The 23,794-nt window shown below is 45.2% G+C and overlaps 1 protein-coding gene across 3 annotated transcripts in view; it reads right to left on the reverse strand.

Moving 5' to 3' along the window:
- LOC309552100 (rho GTPase-activating protein 7-like) overlaps window positions 1-23,794 on the reverse strand; it is a 211,255-nt gene that overhangs the window by 106,494 nt on the left and 80,967 nt on the right. For all 3 annotated transcript variants that reach the window (XM_082252880.1, XM_082252881.1, XM_082252879.1), the window contains 3 exons: window positions 8,035-8,116; window positions 5,955-6,018; window positions 1,751-3,054 (listed from right to left, as the gene is read on the reverse strand). In XM_082252880.1, the coding sequence (XP_082109006.1) occupies window positions 1,751-3,054; window positions 5,955-6,018; window positions 8,035-8,116 (1,450 nt within the window). The remainder of the gene's footprint in view (window positions 1-1,750; window positions 3,055-5,954; window positions 6,019-8,034; window positions 8,117-23,794) is intronic.

Raw genomic sequence — 23,794 nt, forward strand, 5'->3', positions numbered from 1 at the left:
TAATGAAATTATGGAAAATGAAAGGAGGATCTAATGCTGGCCATAGACCGAGTGAATTTCTTTCCTGAAACCATGGGTTCCCCCAATAACACAGACAGTGTTGACAGGGGAATCCCTCCCGCTGAGCTTGTGTCAAGCTGTCCCGGCTGTGAGAACACAGTGATTATTGCTAGCGGCTAACACCTGCTAACGATAATTGCATGTAAAATCCGACAGGCTGGTCAGCCTGACCATTCATGGTTCGAATCTTGGCAGGCTCCTGCTGAACCAGTTGACATTTGAACTGTCTATGGCTGTCTATGGCAAGTTCCAACTTGCAAACATTATGGTAATGCAGTAGCAATGTGAACTGTCATCTTTTCTGAATAAGTTCAATTTAAATATATATATATATATATATATATATATATATATATATATATATATACCAACAAAACCAGCTTTTGTTGCTTTATTCACCTTCAATCCAGAGATTTCCCCCACAGTTCCTATTTTCTGCCACTGGATGTTCTCAGTCTGATTTCCAGTATAATTTAACCCACTTTCACTGAGTCCAGGCTGACCTGGACCCACCCTCAGCCTGTGACTGGACAATGATATGAGAAGTATAGTGAGCTTATCTTTTTATCACTCTTTCCCTTCCCATCAGCATGCTTTGTGTTGGCACATGAACTGATTAACTCCTGATACTGCATTTGCCATGCACACCCCAGCCCTGCTGTACAGAGACTGTCAGAGGCTGATACCAGGTCAAATTCAAGCACTTCCATTGCTTTTATATAATAAATACATAATGCGATAATCTGCGGCTTTGCGCTATCGTAATATTGCCCAATTGAGATCTGTATTGTTTGGACAGAAATTAGCAGGCTGTAGGCATCTGTATTATTGGGTTGTAAGGCAATGTACATGCAGTTACTTCCAATACAGCTAACTAGGTTTGATGGATGTACACATGACAAATTCTACATTTGGTACTCAAACTGCAAATTTTGTGATAGAGGTGCACTAACTAAAGTTGGATAACCACTGTTCGAAGAGATATTTAGCCTGTTTGATTGATATGTTGTGTTGAGTCCTTGACTGGCCTTACTTTGTAAATGATTTTCTAAAAAACAAAATTAACGATCCTTGGTCTATTGCGATATAGATGCAAAATAACATAACGTGCATATTTTTGTGCATTGGTAATTACATAAAAAATAACTACAATCAAGAAGTTAAAAGTAGATGTCAAACTGTATCTGGAAAAAATTACATCTCTGCAATACAAGAACATTTCTCCATGTTTTGTCACCAAGATGCTGCAAATACAGTAAGATACCCATTGATCTTTCTAAAAATCCATTATTGTGCTAACTTACTTAAGTCGACAACGCTGCCTTTTTTTGCAATGAGATCCCAAAGTGGTATAATCAGCTCTGCTCAGGTCTCTATTCTTGGACCACAGATTACCTCTGCTGTATGTCATGGAAATGAGGAGAGGGTAAAGTGTTCTGTAGTCCAGCAGGGAAGATAACTTTGCTTGATCTTTCAGTACAGCAGAGGCAGAGTTGTCAGCTCACAACAGGAAGGTTATGAACATGTTTTTTTATGCTTGCAGCATTATTTTAAAAGGGACAAAACATGGGAAAGGGTCATGTATCGCAAAGACATTGAATCCATATATTTTATCATTTTTTTCCAGAAACACGCTTTAAAAATAAGCAACGTCACTTGACAGCAAAGGGTTGGTTGATCAATAACTAACCTGTTATAGTTGATTAAGGGTGTGTCAATTTTTGAAATTGTTATATATGGCAGATCTGAATAGTCACTGTCTGTGTGCGCCTTAGACAAGTTGATGTCTGAATAGTGTGACAACTTGTCTTTTGCTTGGGGATGACCAGTTTTAGGAGAGGATGGGCATGATGACATACAGTCAATATAATCAGAGCCCCCATCCTCTGACATCTTTTCAGACCAAGAACTGACCAGCTTGCTGAGTCCATTGACATCCTCAATTACATTATCTAGTTCTGAAAAGACATCATCAGTTGAGCAAATCTGATCAATCTGGAAGGAAATATTGGGTACATTATCATAAATGCTTAGTCGATTGACAAGTGATGAGAGTGGAGCTTCAGTGTCTTTGACACCATTAGCTCTAATCCTGTTAAAGCCATGGAAGCTTCCAGTTCTCCTGTTTACAGAAGTCTCTTTGGTTGATAAAATGCTGTTTGCAGTAATAGTTTTAGGGAATGTCCCAGGCCTATGGCCTTGTGGTGTGTGAAATATTGGACATTCATTCAAATCATTTTCCAGCTTTTGCTCAGAACTCTCATTCCACAAAGAAGGATTGGAGGGTTCAACATACTCTTCTTCTACTCCCATTTTTTTCCTATGACTTCTGACTCTAATAATTGGACTTGGGGTACTCATGGTGCTGCTGTTTTCAGATGGACTACTACTGTTACATGTTTGGAGAGAGCTAGAAAAAGTCGTTTTTCTTTGCGATTCCATAAAGTCTGAAATATTTACACAGTTAAGATGGCGCAATTTCTCGTTATCAAAATCATCAAGAAGAACTGGGCTACTAATGATAGGTTTGACTTTTGGATGTGGAGTTCTCTTTACAACAGAGCTTCTAAGCCGAAACTTCTCCATTTTCCTGAGCAGACTATCTTTCTTGCCAGGAGGCTTATTAACCAACTTCTCAGTTGTTATATTTAGCATCTCAGTGGAAGACGGAGGGCCACTAAAAGCTGAATCTTGAGAAATGGGTTTTACGGATGAAGCTGTAGAGGAGGATCTGCTTGTTGATAGATCTTCATACATTTTAGAAAAGCAGTCACTCTCACCACTGCTGGAGCTGTACATTGAGGATGCATCATTTCTTTCTCCTTGATTCAAAGCATCAACCACTGGGATCTTTTCCATTTGTACAGAAATACAAGATGCTTGTTCACATGGAGAAAAATCAATATCTTCCAGACGGGACCAGCGTTTGCTTTGCCTCTGATAAGACCATTTACTGCTAATGGCACAGGGTTCATCATCTTCGGAATCATCACTCTTAAAAAAAAAAAAAAAAAATTAATGGGTTTGAAAAACAAGGCAACTTAGCAATAACATTAACAGGTCAATTATAAAGATGGATGCTGTAAGTCAATCACACCACTAGTCAAAGCCTTTATAATAATACATTTCCTGTTTATTAACCACCCAAGTATCCGCCTGCAGCAAAGATGAAAACCCACAAGATGACTTTTTTTGGAAAGGAGACACAGTAAGGTCTCCTGTAATGGTCCTGTCACAGTAATGGTTTGCCAAAATGTGCTTGGTAATGAAGAAACATGCTGGCATTCAGTAGTTTAAAACATGGAGCTTGGTAATAGTAAATTATTGTACAGGTCATACTCCGAAGGAGGGGAGGTTAAGGGGTTAATGTGCAGGATAAGGGAGGTGAAAGTCTTATATACAGTTTGCAAAGGTATACAGAGACAGGCTAGAGATTATAGGTACAGGGGAAGGGGGGGGGGGGGAGAGTGAAAAGATCCCATAGTCAGTAAATGAATGAATTTCTGAATAGTTCAGCAGCTCAATTCATTCATTTCCCCATCAAAACTTCCTACAGTTCCCCCCTCCTTCTGTAAGAAGAAGAGGGAGGGGAAGAGATAAAAAACATAGAAACAGTAGCAGTAGTTTGGTACACATATCTGTGATCAGTGATTAGTGGGTGCAACTGCCAACCAATTGTGAGAGACAGTCTGTATACTATGGAGATACATGAAGTGCTGGCTAAAAACGTAGTGCTGGGATAGACCTTTTTTGTTTTAGCTCACATCAAGATCCTTCCCTAATGGGATATGCTGTTTGTTCATGCCTCTTTAATTGGGATATGTTTTCTGGATTAACACATCACTGGAATATAACAATGTGGTCTACCTTTAGCCTAGTTTTCCCATAGTAAATGGAGATAATGTCCAGTGTTTACTACATATAATCTTAATAAGGTATATTTATATATATTTAGCTTGCAATATCCAGCAACAGCAACACTGTAATAAATATACTAAGCCCTGTTAAGGGGTATCTGCTTACTATACTTAGTGCGTTACTGCTATTTTACAGGCCAGCGCATACAAAAGCATCCCTCTGTTTGACTAGGACTTGCTCCGCTTGGTCTTCCTAAGATTAGGATTTCTTTGGGGAAAAATGTTACTCCCACAGGTATATCTTGTTATAATTGAGGGCTACACATACAATATTTGTGTACACACCATAAATGGTTTGAACTTTTTCTTTTAGATTTTCTCGGTTCAAGGAATTGGTAGATATATACATATACATCTTGAGCATCAGAAAGACAAAATAAATTTGAGGTGCTTTGGTCCCTGTGTCCGCCCCCCAAACGTTTATCCGTGCCATACTATACGTGAGGGATTTAACATAGAAATTTTGCATTAAAAAAAAAAAAGAGATTGTAAAATATGTGACAGATTGATTTGGATTTTTGTATATTCAGCAGCATTTGATACGTTGTGATCTGGTCCAGAGGAAGCTATGCAAATTGGTGAAATGCATTGACCAGCACACTAATACGCACACACCTAAACATGTTTTGAACTGTAAAGTATAGATTTCAAATAGTGGTGTTGTGTATAGAAGTATCTAGAATGATGTATATATCAATATAAGATTGGTATTTTTAATGAAGCACTAACACAGTATGCATGATTTTTAACACATTGTATAATAAAATTGTGATACTTTTTAAAACAAGAGACTCTGTCTCATTTGGATGCCAGTAAAGTCCAATTAGAAGCAGGTATATTTCCTGCTAAACATTTCTGCCACCCAATTGTGTTTTCTTCATTGGTGTTTACAACAGTTCACTAATCCACCATTATAAATGTAGGATTTTAGAAAAGTATTTTATACTTCTTCATTGAAATAACTTTTGCTTGGATGTTTATAATTTGCAATTTTGTATACATAGGACTGCCCTACAGCCAGTGAAGGGTTAGCACACATATAAAGGAACCTGACCTGTGCTTAACAAATCATTTGGAGTTCCATTTAAATGCACATACTCTTAAGAGGGGCTACTAAAAGGTTAATGCACATGCACTGAGGTTTAAAAAAAAAGGCACATACCTTGGTAACGGACAGCTGAGGGTTGGAAACTGGCCATACATGGCTCAGTATTTTTTCCTTCAGCCAGTGGGCTAAGCAAAAAAAAAAAAAAAACTGAATCCTCTTCGCTATGTCATTGTATGCTGACAGCAGGGGAGTCATCCTCCGCTGTCAGAATGCACTGATCATCATTGCAACCTATTGGCTGTAGTGCTAATCAAACTAAAGTTTTTCAGCAAGTTCGTTTGTGAGCAGTTGATCAAAGATTGACTGTTTTTGAGCAGGCTGGCCACAAATAGATTGAAATTTACCTGGGCCCCGCAGAACCGGCTGAAATTTGATCCATCTATGGCCAGCTTTAGTGCACATATGTTGTGGATAGACCACTAAAAGGTTAAAGTGTATGCTATTTTGATTAGTTTGTCTCTATAGGCAATCACTGTGGGAGAATAAGGATTTTTTGAAATTTTACCCAATACCCTGGAGTGAAAGAAAGTATTAACTGAAGCAGCTTTTCCCTGGATTTACACTATTTGCGGCAAGATTTATATTTTCTTCATTAAGAACCGGTTTCTCTATGGTAATAGCTGTTGGGCTAAAGCTTGTTAAGCAGAACTTGTCATATCACCAAGCTGTAAGTAAACAATTTCAAATGGATATTTAATGTGCATCAATAGCCAAAACTTGATAAGTAATAAGGGGATAGTTATTAGGTAATGTATATTTTACTCTAGAGAAAATTTAATATTCACACATAGACATTAATTTTCTTTAGGTTGTCAAATATAATAAGTTATGCAAAGGGAATTGTATGAACACAAATAAAACTAACATACTTGTTTGCCATGATTAATTATTCCCACTTTCAAACTTGCACATTTGTTCAAGGTGTTCAGACGCCTGGAAAAATAAATTATTTGGTTAATACAGTGTTAAAAAGTACACTGACATACATATGTCCTACAGTCAGCTATGGATTTTTTTCCCTAAAGACAATTCAGTAGGGGCTGGCAACACTACGGATAAATGAGGCCATACAATGTCTAAGCAGTTAAGCCTAATGGTTTACCAAATTGATGAACAGCTCTATCCCTCATTATTAGGACTTCTAGAATCTTGTTACAGCAGTTGTCTACCTCCTGGGTAATAGAAGGTAAGGAAAATAAGGGAGTTAAGACCATATATTTTAGGGACAGAATCAGCAGTATGAAAACTACACTTTTCTATCAGTAGTGATTGCAGCTTGTATCTTTATGGACAGTCAAAGATGCAACATTTGAGTATATGGGTCCTTTCACACGGGCGGTCAGATCAGGTCCGCCTGTCAGTTTTTCAGGCAGACCTGATTAGACCCTCCATTCTATGGAGATGTGGATGGTAACCTGTGCGCTGACACCCGCCACTATCCAATCCGATCCTGTCCGCCAAATCCAGATGAATGGTGACCCTATTTTCCATCCGTCTGGAGGATCAGATCAGATAAGATCATGTGAAAATGGACAGGCAGTCATTTTCACCCGATTTCCCTATAGAGGAGAGCAGGACTCTGCCCGTCACCGCTCTGCACAGTGAGCGGAGATGGACCTGTCATCTGCCTGCTCAGCCGGGATCTGCACTTTCATAGTGCAGTACATATAAACCAATTTGATGGTTGTATAAAAGGTTGCAATTACGAAAGCTCCAACTAAAACCAGCATGATAAACAATCCAAAAAAAAAAAAAAATGATTACGGTGTCCCTCTGGGCTTCTCTGATGTCCCTTTCGGCTTAAATGTTGATTGACATATTAATGGTTTCATTAATAATGCTTGAGTTTAATATTTCTAATATTTTTGTGACTTAAAATGTTTGTAATGTGGTGTTCTTGTGGGTTTTAGCTCTGGGTTTCTAGATTATTGAATGTCTTTTTCATTTTTATCCCACTAGATGGCAGTCTTGGGTCTTTATTTTTATGGGGTCCCTTATCTTAAAAGGTTCTCCATTAATGGCATCCTTTCCCACCGTGTAGTTTATTAAGGTCAAATTGCGGCCAGTAGTTAAAACGGCACAGTGGCTCCTATTGAAGTTGACACTTGATGATGCGTTACCTTGGCCTATCCCCAGACGACGTTGTTTGTGATCAAACGCATAGGGCGGGGCCTGCGACAGTGACGTCATCACGTGATACATCCCTGATTGGCTGGTGTATGAGAGAGCCTAGAGAGAAGCCCGGAGGGATGCCTTAATAATTTTTTTTCATTTTGGATTGTTTATCATGCTGGTTTTATCTGGATTTTCGTAAGTGCAACCTTTTATACTACCAATAAATTGGTTTATATGTACTGCCCTATGGAAGTATTTTTTTGTCTTTAGGAGTTTCATCATTTTCTTTATCTATGAGAGCAGTGTAAGCAGAGAGTCACAATATGGTTTGAGGGAGACCTCATTTCCTCACGCCCAGTTTGAAGACCTTAACTAGTGGTCATTTGTATCTGGTAAGCAGTTTGTACAAAACACAGTGGGTGTGGAGCTGGATATTCCTTATTTTAGTTCAACCATTACTACCTTCCCTTCACTTGCTATCACACAGGATTCAAATGAGGACTTTTTTCCATTTATCCACTTTAATGGACACTCATTCATTCCTTTTTTTATTGCATGATTTTATAATTATTGCGCTGATATTTTAATGTAGGTTTTATTTTATGTCTGTGATCATCAACGGAATCTATGAGCTGAGTTTTATTTATTTGGCAATCAACTTTAATCATATAAAACAGTGCAGCTCTAGTTTGGAGTTTGTATTTTGACTTTGAGTAGAGAAGAAGAAAGCAGCCAGCACTCAAACGCAGTGTTTTTCCCTTATTTTGTTGAATTTTATAGGTTTGGTTTAACATTTCCTCAAATGGTTCATTTCCTTCTAGAAGCACAACTTGCCTGAGCAGTGATTCCATTGAATCTTGATCAAGGAATTCATGATCGTACTTCACAAGATCTATGTCAATGGGGAACAGTAAATCTGGAACAGAATAAAAGCAATGGCAGTTGTGAAATGCAAAAAATATCAGTTAAAGAAAAATGGATTTTTGTAAAATCTTACCGTAAAATCCTTTTCTCTTAGCTCATCGACAGACGTAGTCCTCGGTGATACACCACCTTCGGGTTATGTTACCTCCGCAGGAGCAGGACTAGACAGGAAATTAAAAAGCTCTGGCCACACCCTAGGGGCAGTCCCAGAGGGTATATCCTCTCTCTCTCTGCCTCAGCAAATCAGTTATGTGAAAAAGCAGTGCTTAGAGAATTTAACCCAACCCAACTCCAAAACAGAGGGGCGGGGACTACGTCTGTCGATGAGCTAAGAGAAAAGGATTTTACGGTAAGATTTTACAAAAATCCATTTTTCTCTAGCGCTCATCGACAGACGTAGTCCTCGGTGATACACCACCTTCGGGACGTCCCAGAGGAGTATCACAACTGAGGGGTGGGAAAATGGAAATCAAATCCCAATCTAGAAGGCCCAACCGGTGCCAACTAGAAGTTTACAATGCTCATCCTTAATGATGAGACTCAACAAAACAATTTTCAAACAGAAAAAAACCCTCGAGGTAGACCACCGGTCTCCTCAAATTGCGGCCTGCAAAACCTTGCGGCCAAATGAGGCATCCGCCGATGCCGTCACATCAATTTTATAGAATTTAGTAAAGGTATGTACCGACGACCAAGTGGCCGCCTTACATACCTGGACCACTGACGCCTGATGGCGAAAGGCCCAGGAAGTACTGAGCGCTCGAGTGGAGTGCGCCCTAACAGGGAACGGAGGACTCTGACCCTTAATAGAATAAGCCTGTACCACCGTTTGTCTAATCCATTTGGCAATGGTCGCGGCAGATGCAGGCAAACCCTTTCTGGGGCCATCCGTGATCACAAAAAGTGAATCCGTCTTACGGAATGATTCCGTAGCTTTCAGGTATACCCTGATTGCCCGATCCACATCCAAGGAATGCAACGCATGTTCCCGATGATGCTTGGGCTGAGGACACAAGGAAGGTAGTACAATATCTTCATTCAGATGAAAATCTGAAACCACCTTAGGAAGAAAAGATGGCTTAGGATGAAGTACTACCTTATCCCTATGAATCACTAGGTATGGGGACTGGCATGATAATGCAGCCAGTTCTGACACCCTGCGAGCAGAAGTAATAGCCACCAAGAAGGCCACCTTCCGGGATAAAGTAAGCAAGGGAATCTCCCTGATGTTTTCAAAAGGAGGTTTCTGTAGAACCGACAAAACCAAATTAAGATCCCAGGGCGGTAAGGGCGTGCGGATTGGAGGAGCCAGGTGCCGCACCCCCTGGATGAAATTCCGCACCAAGGATTTGGTAGCTAAAGGTTTCTGAAAGAAGATTGCTAATGCTGAAACTTGACCCTTGATGGTGCTCAAGGCTAGCTTCTGCTCAACCCCTTGTTGCAAAAAGGCCAATATTCGAGACACCGAATAGGTACGTGGAGGAAATCCTAAAGATTCGCACCACGCAATGTAAGTCTTCCATGTGTGATAATAGACTTTGCTGGAAGTCGCTTTCCTTGCTTTAATAAGGGTAGGAATGACTGAAGTAGACAAACCTCTGTCCTTCAGTACTTGGGTCTCAATGGCCAGGCCATTAAAACCAGCGACTGTAAAGCACGAAGGTAAATAGGTCCTAGAGACTACAGACACTCCCTGAGACGAAGTTCCCACGGAACGTCTGCGACTAACATGTCCAAGTCGGCCAGGCCGGCTTGAAGAGGCCAGCCTAGAATTTCTAGGACCACTGGCGCTGATAGGATCTGAACCAGGCGTCCCTAGAGGTATCTGGCCCCGACCATCCGAGAAAGTCTGGTCGTTTTCTGTTCCCACACATTTATCAGATACCTGATAGTTATCAGGAAAGGTGATCTTTTCTGGTTGAACCTCAGGGACCGAAGTCACCCGACTAGAGGCTACTTGGCCTATCTGGTCAATCAGATCCGATTCCTGTGAGGTATCGGGACTAATCTTAGGAAAAGGTAAAGGAAAAGATCTATACAGGGAACGGTAACTACCGCTTCCTGTACTTAAATGTTGGAAGGGAAGAATCGCACCGGTAGTAGTGGTAGATGCTCGATCTAATGTCCTGAATACCGGTGAAAACGTCCCCCCACCCTGAAATCGGGTGGGGGCGCACCTTCAGGCTGTGTACTCCTTTGCTTCGGGTTTGGCTGGGTTGGTCCTCTGCTTGTCCGACCATCCCTTCTTGAACCCTCCTGGAGGAGTCTTGCCTTTCCCGGGAGTACCAGCCGGGCGCCCTTTATGGGCGGTAAAGAAAGGTCCTCGCTTGTTGCGAGGTCCCTTAACTTTTGCAGCCTGTGGCAAAAAAGTACTCTTGCCCCCGGTGGCATCCTTAATGATTTCATCTAGGTTGGCTCCAAATAGACGATTCCCCTGAAAAGGGAGATTGGTCAAAGTCTTTTTGGAACCTAGGTCAGCTGACCAGCATTTTAACCACAGCACACGTCTGAGGATCACTGCTAACTTAGATGCATGCCCTAACAAGGGAGTAGTGTCCAAGGCTGCGTCACAGATAAACCGTAGCCCTTGTATGATCTGTTCTATCAAATCAGATGTCTCCTGGGGAATATCTTTTCCCCTAAGATCTTGGCGTACCATTTTCGCCCATTCCGTGAGTGTCTGGGAAACTAGACCAATAACAATTACTGGTCTAAATGCTGACCCTATCAGAGAAAAGATAGTGCGGGACTCCGCTTCTATCTTTCGATCCACCGGATCCTTAAAGGACGAAGTGTCCTCCACTGGAATAACCGTGGCTTTATTCAGCCTGGAAATAGGCGGATCCACGACTGGTGGTACCGTCCATTTCTTAATGATGGATTCCTCAAACGGATAGCGTCTAGCAATACGCTTGGAAATAGTAAAGGTACGTTTAGAATGCTCCCATTCTCCTTTAATCTGATTACCAAAACATTTAGGTACAGGAAAAGCCTTCGCCGTCTTGATGGGCTTATTAGTCCCAAAAGGCCTTTCTGTTTCAGTTGCCTCTGCCGGTAAAGCCTCAAGTTTTAAGGTTTCTTGCACTGCCACAACTAGTGCGTCCACCAATGCTTCTTCCTGAATTATAGCAGGAGAAGAAGCGTCCTCCTCACTGTCTGAGGGAGCTTTACCTGAGGTAACAGCCCTTGCAGAGGAACCTGCAACTGCAGTGACCATCTCTGAATCAGAGTCAGAGGTGTCAGATAGTATAGGGGTAGGCGGGGGTCGCTTCCTTGACCCCCGTCCCTGACAGGCCGCCTCCACCCGAGCCACCATAGACTCCAAAATTGCTGTAAATGACTCTATACTCTGTGCACCGGCGGGTCCCGAGGCCCCCTCGAGGGAAACAGGTGGGGGAATATGTGTGGCAGGGTCCATAATAACTCCAGTTACTTCCTGGATGATATAATTCAAAAGTAAAGAAAAAACTTTTTTTTTTTTTTTTTTGACCCTCAGTGCCACAAAAAAACCCCTTCGTGTTACCTGCTAGGGATCCCTATCGATCGAGAGAGAGAGAGATAGACCCCCAGGCTCACCACTTGATGTTCAGAGTTAAACTGCAACAGCTTACAGCGCTGTCTTAGACAAACAGGAAGTCTTTTGGCTGGCTGCCCAGGAAGAAGGGAGGCGGCTCCGCCCCTCTGCACGCCTTCCGGCGCCTCCCCCAAGCTCCACGAGGTGTAGAATCACCTCAAACATGGCCGCCCCCATGCTGGAGACACGAGGCTACGCCAAAATGGCGGCTCGTGCGATCCAGCAAAAAAAATGGCGGCGGCCTGTGCTGACTAGCGGTGTGCTGCAGGCACACAACACTCTCTCTGCATGGGGATATGGCGTGGTTGGCGGTACCGGCCCTGGCGGACCGCATGGCCGTTCGGGAGGCCTGCTAATAGCTGGAGATCTGATTTGGAAGGCAGTCTACATGTCCATGGCTTCTGACTGGTAGGTAGCTTATACTTAACCCATAAGATTCCCAGAATGCCACAGATTACATCTTTAAAACATGTATACAATAGATTGTTAGCTCCCAAACCAAGCCTCCTGGCTTTTTGCACACATAAAATCACACTCAAAGTAGGAGGATTTGTGACATGTTATAGGATAGAAAGAACTCTTTCTTACCATACAGAGAGGGGCCCGCGTTCACCACAAAACCCGTCAGGGAAAAAGGGGGAACATACTACTCACCATACCGGAACCAGGCGGGCACCAACTCCTGACAGTACCCCTCTCCACCGGAGCGGGAGGGCTGTCGACCGATACGGACGCCGTGACTCATGGTCTTTGGCGTTTCAGCGAGACGTTTAACTCGCGGGTTCAGTCCTTTTAATGGGACTTTGTCGCGGCCGACCCAGCGCGGAGCTATGGCCTGCACGCGCTCGTAGGCTGAACTGGGGTGACCACCGGATCTCGACATCCAGCCCGTCGCCCAGTTCAGCTTTCTTGCTTGAAGATCTCACAGGAACACTGGAGAAAAAAAGCTGTCTAAAAATCCTTTTAGAAAAAAATTCTTGCCAGGACCTAAGATCCCAGCAAGGTATCTAGGTCCTTACTCCTAACTAGACAGAAAATAACTGATTTGCTGAGGCAGAGAGAGAGAGGATATACCCTCTGGGACTGCCCCTAGGGTGTGGCCAGAGCTTTTTAATTTCCTGTCTAGTCCTGCTCCTGCGGAGGTAACATAACCCAAAGGTGGTGTATCACCGAGGACTACGTCTGTCGATGAGCGCTAGAGAAAGTGAAATTCTTACTATTGATATGATTGACTAACATATTACTTTTATTTGCAAGCTGCTTTTTTTTTTTCTTCTTAACAGAACATTTTATTGAACAAATCCGCAATACAAAAGCTCTGCATAAAAAGGCATCCAACAAATTGCACGACAATATAATGGACAACTAAATTTATCCCTAGCAGGGGAATTAACCCTTAGTTCCACACCATACAAAGTAGAATTCCCAACCATTAGAAACCTGAAAGGAATGTGTGTTGTATCAACAAGCATTATTCACCACGCTATGTCCCCTATAACTATCAGCTAGAAATTTGAGGATAGAAGATAAAGGGCGAGGGGAAGGGAGAGAGAGAAGCAGGTGGGGGGGGGGGGGGAGGGCAGGAGGAACAAGGAGGGGGAAGGCAAGGGTGACAGGGGGGGGGGGATGGAGATTAGGGTGACCAGGTTACATACACATGACCCTAGAGGCATCTATCTTGATGCAAGCTGCTTTCTTGCATATACCTGTATATGTGTGCAAAAATAATATCGAGATAATCTACAGTACGTCTGTTTAGGAATGCACAGAACCAGTATTGAGTGAAGTGAACACTTTGCATTACTAACCATACATGGCTTGATTTATCTATCCATACTCCATTCATGCTGAACAGCATGAATGGAGAAATATCAACTAATGGATATTGTATTCAGCAGCTACAACCCCTACACCTGCCTATATGTGGTGGGCTGCTGAACAGAGACTGTATCTGTTCGGCTGTTTTTTTTTTAATTTTTATTTTTTTGTCGAACTGGGTGAGGATTGTGGACCACCAATGACTTAATTTTGATTGTTACAGCAGGAATCAGCCAAAATTCAAGCCATCCATGACCAGCATATACGCCCCACTTATTGAGAACAATGATCTCCCTGTGGGGGCTGATATCTTAAAGTAAAGGCTCAGCCTAAAACTAAAATCTCTAAAGTTACTTGCAGTCACATTCTAATTCTAACCGATCTAACCCTGTAAAGCAAAAATCTCTACACATACCTTTTCTGAAACCGCTCCAGTCCGCTCCCATGCTGAGCTGTCAGTGGAGGCTTCTGTGTGTGGGAGTGTGCAGAAGAGGCAGCCCACAACTGAAGCCCCATAGCAACTCTATGGTTAACGGCACTTCCCAGCTGTTGTCGGCTGTCTCCTCTTCCTGGCTTCAGCCTCTGGAGATTGGACTGGATCAGGTTTTTGCTTTAAAGGGTTAGAAAGGTTAGTCTTAGAATGTGGCTGCAAGCAGATTTAAAGATTTTATTAAGTGTTAATGAATGTTAGGCATGATTGCAATGAGTAAAGCCTGGAACACAATAAGAAGGTTGAACAAATGATCGTCTGATTTATTTTTTGCATGCCACTCTCATATAGAAAACAAATAGGTTACTAAAGTTCTAAAAATTCTCGTAAGACAGAATACAACTTCCCAGAATAATAGAATATATTGTATAATTTTATAATGTATTCCTTTATTTCCAAGCATTGGCGGTCTTGGTCACTCGATTTATGGACGAATACTGTACTGATCATTCGAAAACTTATGTTACCGTACGAGAATAATTTTTGTGCTTGTCCCTTCGGAAAATTCCGCATGAGCTGTCGTGAGCTCTCAAAAGCTGTGTACTAATGATCAGATTATCGGAAACCGCTCTGAAAGTAGTATTTCTTTGTTCTATTTTCTCACTGTGTGTACTAGTGGCCAAACTACAAACAACAAAAACAGGAATCTCAGCACCTAAGTGCCCAAATGAATGTAAGTAAAGCTTTTTTTCCTTCAACCTGTGGTTGAGGTAAAGACAATTGCATAATGTATGGACTGCTTCACATGCAGGATAACCAGATGAAAAAAAAGGAATGAAAAAACAAACAAAAACAAACAATCCGGCCACCATAGCTACAGATGGATAAGCTACAATATGAAACATTTCTTTTCGGGTTTAGATATTGGAGTTGGGAGAATGATACATCCCAAGCATGAGTTCGGACCGAATATTGGTTGTTCACCCATTTGACGAACACCTGAATTATCAGTGCGTTCGACCATTTATTCAGCCTGTCGAACGACCACAATGCACTGCGCCGCTGCTAAGTGCATTGGAAGCCCTGCATGGCTGAAGCACTGTCAGAGCCACGACTAGACACTGATGAGGACAATCCAATCATGGCTCATTGTTCTTAGTCCCACCCTGCACTATAAAAATATTCTTCCCATTGCGGCCATTTGCAGTGTGATATTGGTGTGGAGAGAGATAGAACAGGGCTCTTTTCAGTGCTCCTAGAGAGTTAGTGTGCTATAGTGTACTACTGTAATTCTATTGCGAGTGTAGAGTGTCAGTTTAGTGTGAATCTAGCAATAGTGCAGTGAGACTATCATTTTTACTTTAGTGTTAATTTATTTTGTCAAGGCAGGTTTCCTGCAGTATATTTCAGTGCGTTACTGCATATACTGCAGTATATTGCAGGTTTCCAGCAGTATATTTCAGTGTGTTATTGCATGTTTACCACAGTAGATTGCAGTGCGTTAGTGCACATTAAACACAGTCTATTTCAGTGCATTATTGCAGGTTTACCACAGTATATTGCAGTGCGTTAGCGCATGTTTAACACAGTACATTTCAGTGCGTTATTGCAAGTTTACCACAGTATATTGCAGTGTGTCGGTACAGTTTTACTGCAGTTTATCTATAGTAGTGTGTCAGTGGAGTGTGTCTGTGTAGTGAATACTCAAGTTAAAGTGCACCAAACACAACTTTCCGCTGGATTAAGTGCATCCATGTACTTACTGTATATCCCCATCTTTATTAAATTTTTAATAAGCCTTCCCCCTCATCATGTCTGGGAGGCCAACAAGGAGAGGCAGATGTTCCCATGGCACTGTGAGGGGGGCCAGCAGTATATGGGTCCCCATGCAAGGTGGACGTGGTCCACTAAACGCTGTTAGTTCAAACATTTGTAAAACATGTATACATCAGAACATTCTTTCTTGCCATAATTGAGTCAGCTAATTTCCTTTAAAAACCCTACAATTTTATCCAGGCCTGCTATTTGAGTGGAATCCTGGACATTACATCCAGTGTTAAACATGATTCATTACAATATGCAATTTTTTCCTAAATGTTACTGTTAGAGTTGTGTTTGTTCAAGAAAAATTTCTCCCACCCTGTTCCATTGAATTTTCTCATCACTACAGTCAAAAAGAACTGTCAATTTGACCCAGTGGCAGAACTACCACTTGAAACTGGGCCCTGGTGTTCCGCCACTGTTGGGGGCCCCAGCGGGGGTTTCTGGCCGCAGGGCTCTGAGCTGAGAGCATCTCTCTCATACAGGCCAGAGCCTGCACCGACAGTTCCCCCTTCCCTCCCCCTTGCACGGATGGGTGAAGAGAGAGCAGATCTGCTCATCATTGATCATTCTGCTGCTGGATTTCACACTTCCCGTGGTGCACACAGGAGAAGCGGGGTAGGGTGAGAAGTAGCAGATCAGCTCTCCCATACATGCAAGGGAGGAGAGAGGGAGAGAGGGGAAACTGTCAGTGCAGGTTCTGGGCTGTATAAGAGACGCTCTGAGCTCAGGGTCCTGCAGAGGATGCACTAATGGAGGGAGAGGCACCGATAAGCAGCATGGATGGGCTGCACTAATGGGCACTGATAGGTTGCATTGGTGGGGCACTGATAGGTAGCACTGATTGACACTGATAGGCGGCATTGATAAGCACTGATAGATGGCACTGATTGGCAGCACGGATAAGGACACTGATCATTAGTGCAGCCCATTAGTGTAAACAATGCATTGACAGTCTTGCTGGGTAATGGCTCTCCTTTCCTTACACAGACACAGCGTGGGAGGAAAGAACTACTGATAACCGGCAAGTCTGTTTACTTGTGATCAGCTGATCACATGTTAAAAGGGGCGCTGAGATTGGCACTTTACTGTGATGTGGGTTCTGAGAAGATGTCCATGGATGCCTTCCCGAAATTGAAAGCCTGGGGCTTGAATGGATGGGGGTGGTCAGGGGGGCCCTTCATGGTTTCTTGTACCGGGGGCCTGAAGGGTCTAATTACGCCTCTGATTTAACCCCACAAACTATTAGAACAACTATTAGAACAATTCAAAAATCAAACATTTCAAGTTAACATTCCACTAGTGCATGCCTGTCTTTTGACTATCTCTCTCCAACCAACTTGCAGAGCAGAGCAGAAGCCGCTCATGGAGCTTCCTTCATAAATACTTCACAGAGCTTCTCCCTAGTCTGTATTATTGGCAAAAGTGGACCAATACTGGTTGCAGACAAGCTTGGTAACCCTCACCTTTACCTTTTAAGACTGCCTGACACACGTGCAGTGAAACAAGGTGGGCTTTAATGCCACTGGTTTGTCCATGGCCATGGCTACCGTTACTAGTGCCACAGCGGATATTCTGCTGGATAATCTGGATCAGGACACCTATGCGCTAGAACAACCTACCCCAAGAGAAGTCTTAAGGGGAAGAGCTAATAAATGTGCAGCATTGGTGGACACAATATAAGGGACCGTCTGGGCGGCCTGAAAGAGGATGCATAAACAATCTGAAAAATAAGCTACCCTGCACCACCTCACAACTAGCACTGTCAAGCAACCAGAAAAAATAGAATTTTTGTAAGAACTTACTGTAAAATTATTTTCTCTGTAGTCTTCTGACAGTCGCCGCCCGATGGTATTAGCCTTCACTAATGGGTAATGGCGCACTCTGCAGGAGCAGGCTAGGCAGATAATTCATTATAAGGTTAATACAAAAAACTTTTTTATACCTTGGCACACCACTAGGGTGCCATCCCTCAGCCATTATTCTAGACCCAATCTGATCTTACCTCAGTTTGTAGCAAGCAGTACCGGAAGGCAACAACCCCCAGATCCAAAAACCAGGGGGCGGGGGCGGCGACTGTCAGAGGACTACAGAGAAAATAATTTTACGGTAAGTTCCTACAAAAACTCTATTTTCTCTTACGTCCTCTGACAGTCGCCGCCCGATGGTATTAGCCTTCACTAATGGGACGTCCCAAAGCAGTGCAGGTATGAGGAGTAGGAAAACCAACGCAACCAAATGAGAAGGGAACACAAACAGTCGGGCCAGTAAAAACTTGAGCCCACAGGAAAAAAACTGGAAACCCATAAAAAAAACACCCCAAAAAAGGAGGGACAGTAAAAACAATGTGCTCTAAACAACTGCCGCACTCAAAACCTTGCGGCCAAAGGAGGCATCCGAAGATGCCAAAACGTCAAAGTTTGTAAAGCTTTGTGAAAGTGTGCATGGACGACCAGGTCGCCGCCTTGCACACCTGAGCCACAGAAGGCTGATGGCGAAAAAGCCCAAGAGGCACTAAGGGCTCGAGTAGAATGGGCCATTACCGGAAAAGGAGGAATCCGACCCTTAATGGAATAGGCCTAAACAATCGTCTGTCTGATCCACTTAGAAATGGTCGCTGCGGAGGTGGCCGATCCATTCCGAGGTCCCTCAGGAAGAACAAATAAGGAATCAGACTGTTGAATCTACTCCGTGGTGGACAGATAGACCTTTACCGCCCGGACCACATCCAGGGAATGCAGGGCAAACTCCTTAGGATGCTTGGGTCATGCACACAACAAAGGCAACACGATATCCTCATTGAGGTGGAACGAAGAAACCATCTTGGGAAGAAACAACTGATTCGGTCGCAGAACCACCTTATCTCTGTGAAGCACCAGATAAGGAGAACGGCAGGACAAAGCCACCAATTCAGACACTCTGCAAGCCGACGGGATGGCCACCAGAAAGGCAACTTTCTGGGATAAAACAGACAGAGGAATCTCTCTGATGTTCTCAAAGAGAGGTTGTTGTAGCACAGACAAAACCAAATTTAGATCCCAGAGAGGAAAAGGAGCTATCCTCGGGGGAGTCAAATGCCGCACCCCCTGAATGAAGGTGCGGACCAAGGAATGCGACGCCAAAGGTCGCTGAAGAAAAGATGGCCAAGGCCGACAACTGACCCTTGGCCGTAGTCAGCGCCAGCCGATGATCCACGCCCTTCTGCAGGAAGGCCAAGACCATCACCATCAAGAAGGAACGAGGGTGAAGACCATTCGTCTCACACCAAGCGATATACGCTTTCCAGCTGCGGGGATAAATCTTCCTTGAAGTGGCTTTACGAGCCTTTAACAAGGTAGGGATGACCGCCTGTGGAAGACCTCTATCCCTCAAGACCTGGCTTTCAACAGCCATGCCCTTAAAGCCAGAGACTGTAAAGCAGGATGGAAAATCGGTCCTTGAGACAAAAGATCGGAAGCCTCCAGGGAGGATTGAAGACCATATGAACAATGTCCGCGTACCAGGACCGTCGAGGCCAGTCCGGGGCCACTAGAATGACTGACATCCGTTCCGACGCCAACTTGTGTAGGAACAGTTGAATCGGAGGAAAAGCATAGATCAGCTGATAGCGGTGCCAAGGCACCACCAACGCGTCTGCCAGAGGATCGCGAGTTCTGGCCACAAACCTTTCCACCTTTTTGTTGAGACGAGACGCGAACAAATCAACATCCGGGGTACCCCACCGGGTGCACAGGAGGCGAAATACTTTGGGATGCAGGGACCATTCCCCCTGGTCCAAGGTCTGGCGACTCAGATAGTCCGCCTGCCAGTTGTCCCCACCCAGAATGTGAACAGCCGAGATCGCCGGTACATGCGATTCGGCCCAAGACAGGATTTCGGCCACTTCCATGGCTGCCCGGGCACTCTTCGTGCCCCCTTGGTGATTTATGTATGCCATGGCCGTGGCATTGTCCGTCTGTACCCGGACCGGACACCCCTAAAGCTGAGATGACCACCGGAACAGACAAAGCTTTATAGCCCGGAGCTCCAGGACATTTATCGGTAGCAAGGTCTCCCCCGCCGACCACATCCCCTGGGCACAAAGCGTGCCCAGAACTCCTCCCCAGCCCGATAGGCTGGCATCCATGGTGAGAATCGTCCACAACAGAGGTCGGAAGGACTGGCCCTGCGTCACGGATGGTGACTGGAGCCACCACAGGGAGGTCTGACCTCACCGGACAACTCAAGGAAATTCTCCTTTCCAAGGACTGAGGCGTCCTGTCCCATCTGGCCAGGATCTCCGTTTGCAGAGTCCTGGTGTGAAATTGAGCAAACGGAACTGCTTCGAAGGCTGAGACTCTGCCCTGATATCTTCCTGTAGAGTCCAGAGTTTGTCCTCCGGAAGGAAGACCCAAGAGTGAGCAGAATCCAGGACCATCCCTAAGTACTCAAGGCGAGTTGAGGGAGTCAGTGCCGACTTCCAAAAATTGATGGTCCACCCGAATTCCTGAAGTGTCTGAACCGTCACAGCCAGATCGCTCGCCAAGGTCACACATGAGTTCGACCTTAACAAGAGGTCGTCCAGGTAACCGAGGACCGCAAAGCCCGGAAAATGCAGTAAAGCCAGAACCGGAGCCAACACCTTGGTGAACACCCTGGGAGCCGAAGCGAGGCCGAAAGGCAACGCCACGAACTGATAGTGCTCCCCAGCCACCGCAAAGCGAAGATATCGCTGATGACCCTCGAAAATAGGGATGTGCAGATACACATCCTTCAAGTCGATTGAAGCCAGCAAGTCCCTGGGATGACCCTCGAAAATAGGGATGTGCAGATACACATCCTTCAAGTCGATTGAAGCCAGCAAGTCCCTGGGTCTCAACGATGCCACCACCGACCGGATGGATTCCATCCTGAACTTCTGCACCCACACAAAGCGGTTCAGAGATTCGGACGTACCTTGCCCTCTTTTCTGGGCACTGTGAACCGGTTGGAGTAAAAACCGCGAAACCGTTCCTGTGAAGGAACGGGTACAATGACTCCTTGTGCAAGCAGATCCTGCACCGTCCCCATGAGATCTCTGAGACGATCGGGGGACAGCTGGGGATTGAACGGGAAGAACCTGTCTGCGGGGCGAGATCGTAACTTGATCTTGTACCCTGAATGAATCAGTTTGTGAACCCACCTGTCCTGAATGCCGGACAACCAGGGTTCCTGAAAGCAATGCAGACATCCCCCCACCCCGACAATGGGTGCGGGCGTCCCTTCAGGACTTTTGGCTTACACGTCCACAGTTTCTTCTGGTCACCAGGAGGTCGGAAAGGTTTTCCCTTCTCCTGCGTCCCAAAGGCCCAAAAGGAAGTACGTTGAGTCTTGAAGGAGGGTTCCCTTCGCGTGCGGGGGGACTTACCCTTAGTGACCTGGGGCAACAGAGTACTCTTACCTCCTGTGAGCCCCTTGATCAACTCGTCCAGAGTTTCCCCAAAAAGACCACCCCCCGCATAGGGAATCTCAGATACCATCTTTTTGGATGCGTGGTCAGCCGACCAGCTCTTCAACCAGGCAATAGGGCGGAGTGCGATCCCCACCGCTGACAACCGAGCGACCAAAGGAGCCTCGTCCAAGGCCGCGTCGCACAGATACCTCCCAGTTTGGATGAGCTGATCCAACATGTCAAGGGCAGTCAGAGAAGCCGACTCCGTCACCAGGGTGCTGCGAAGCCCCTTGCCCCACACCATGAACACCTCAGAGGCCATCACTGAGGCAAATACAGGTTTCAACAGGGAACCTGCCACCATATAAATGTGACGGGCGAGTGTTTCCACCCGCCTATCCACGGGATCCCTGAAAACCGAGGAATCCTCCACTGGCATCAAAGTGGACTTATTCAGCCTAGACACAGTGTGATCCACCTTTGGGGACACCGTCCAACACTTTTCTACCACCTCTGTGAAAGGATAGCGGACGGAAAAACATCTAGGCACCACCAACATGTGCTTAATGCGCCGCCACTGGTCATTCACAATCTCGTGGAAATTCCTCAGGGCAGGAAAAAACCTGACCAGACTTATGGGGCCTGCTGAAACCGAAGGCAGACCGCTTACTTGACTGAGATGGCTCATCGTCAAGAATTAGAGCTTCTTTAATGGAACTAATGAGGGCATCCATCTTAGCGCGTTCCTACGCTACCGAGGGGGAAGATTTTTCCTCCTCCTCAACCCGCTCAGAAGCAGGGGACCGGGACCCCTCAGGGGGGCCATCGTCCGTGGCAACCATTTCTGGCTCAGAGTCAGAGGACTGGGAGGGCATAGGCCGTTTTTGGAGGAGCGTTCCAACATCAGCAGATTCACCTGGGATGCCAAAGTCGCAAGAGCAGCAGATATGGAGGCCATGGAGGAGGATTCAGATGTACCCGAAGCCCCCACCAGGTCTGCGGGGAATATATTGCCCTGGGAGTCCATTTTTGCCTTTAAATTAAAAAGGGACGCTGGCCCTTTAAAATCTGCGGTCTCTCCCCCCCCCCCCCCGCCCGGAATCTGCACTAGCTGAAAGAGCCCCTTGAGGAAACACACGAACCACAAGTAAAATTCGATTTGGTCGAAAAATGGCTGAGAAATAAGCAAAAATCCCCCAGCCTGTCAGTACTTGCCCACCATGCGTCCTGCACAGGAGAGTGAGAAGAAGGAAGTGACCTCACAGCACTAGAGGCCAGGCCTCGAGCCCAGAGAAAAGGTGCCTATGGAAAATCAATAACAAAAGTCACAGGGAAAATGGCCGCTCGCCCTTACTAGGCATGTTGCCCACATCCAAGATGGCGCCCGACCGGGAGCCCGAGCAGAATCCCCACATGGCTGCTGTCTCACACAGAGCTTAGATTCTGCACACCACACAAAGTGGCGGCCGCCCCAACAGGCGGCAAATAAGTGCACAAAACACATTCTGGCTATCCGCAGGGACCCCAGGGAGACCCGTACAGTACCCCCATACAGCGCCCCCCGTGGGAGCGTGGGGGGGGGGGGGAAACCCCAACCCGGCCAGAAGGGACCCAACAGAGAGCACCAGCCCTGCTATCCCCTGAGTGTGGGCCCACAACCCCCCCAAACATCCCCAGGGACAAAGGGGTATCAGTACTCACCATCCAGGAAGTGGGCACCGCTCAGATACAGGAAACCTCCCACCCTAAGTGGGGGTGTCATCAGCCATGGAGGAACGCTGGCAACACGCGGCGACCTGGGTTGAGACATCCTCAGCGAAGACGCAGCTCCACAGGCTCGTCCCCATATGGAGGGGCACTGTCGTTGTGAGGGTGAGGCCTGGGCGTACCAGTAACCTGCGACGCTCGTTGGCAGGCTGGGACTCCATAAGGATCTATGATACCCAGTCCGAGGCCCAGCTCTGCAGTCACTTGTAGTCCTCCAGGAAAGGAATCCTTGACTAACTAGTGATAGTGATAGAAAATAAAAATCTATTGTGTAAAGAAAAACACAAATTCAGAAAAAAAACAAAGAAAATACAGAGACTCTAGGTCTCAGCAGGGAAGACCTAGCTCTACTCCTGACGCTAGGCGGAATAAAACTGAAGTAAGATCAGATTGGGTGAGGGATGGCCCCCTAGTGGCGTGCCGAGGTATAAAAAGTTTTTTTGTATTACCCGGATAATGAATTATCTGCCTAGCCTGCTCCTGAAGAGTGCGCCATTACCCATTAGCGAAGGCTAATACCATCGGGCGCGACTGTCGGACGACGTAAGAGAAATGAGGATCTTGGGAATAGGTTCAGAAGGAACAACATTCAATCTGTCAGGCTACCAGAATGAATGCATGGTATAAATCTTGCCGACTTCGTAGAACAATGGCTTTTGAAGCTGTAGGGAGGCCTTCAGTCCAATAGTCTCTATAAAACAAGCCCATAGAACATCTATGAGCCCTTTACCACTGGGCCATCTCCCTAGACTACAAGGACAGGGAGATAGTACTACGCCTTGCCCGAGAGCAACGAGCTATCAAGTATAATGGGGAAAATGGGTCTTTCTAGACAGATTTATGTAGAAAC

The sequence above is a fragment of the Pelophylax lessonae genome, assembly GCF_965119305.1.
Source record: "Pelophylax lessonae genome assembly, chromosome: 4".
NCBI lineage: Eukaryota > Metazoa > Chordata > Amphibia > Anura > Ranidae > Pelophylax > Pelophylax lessonae.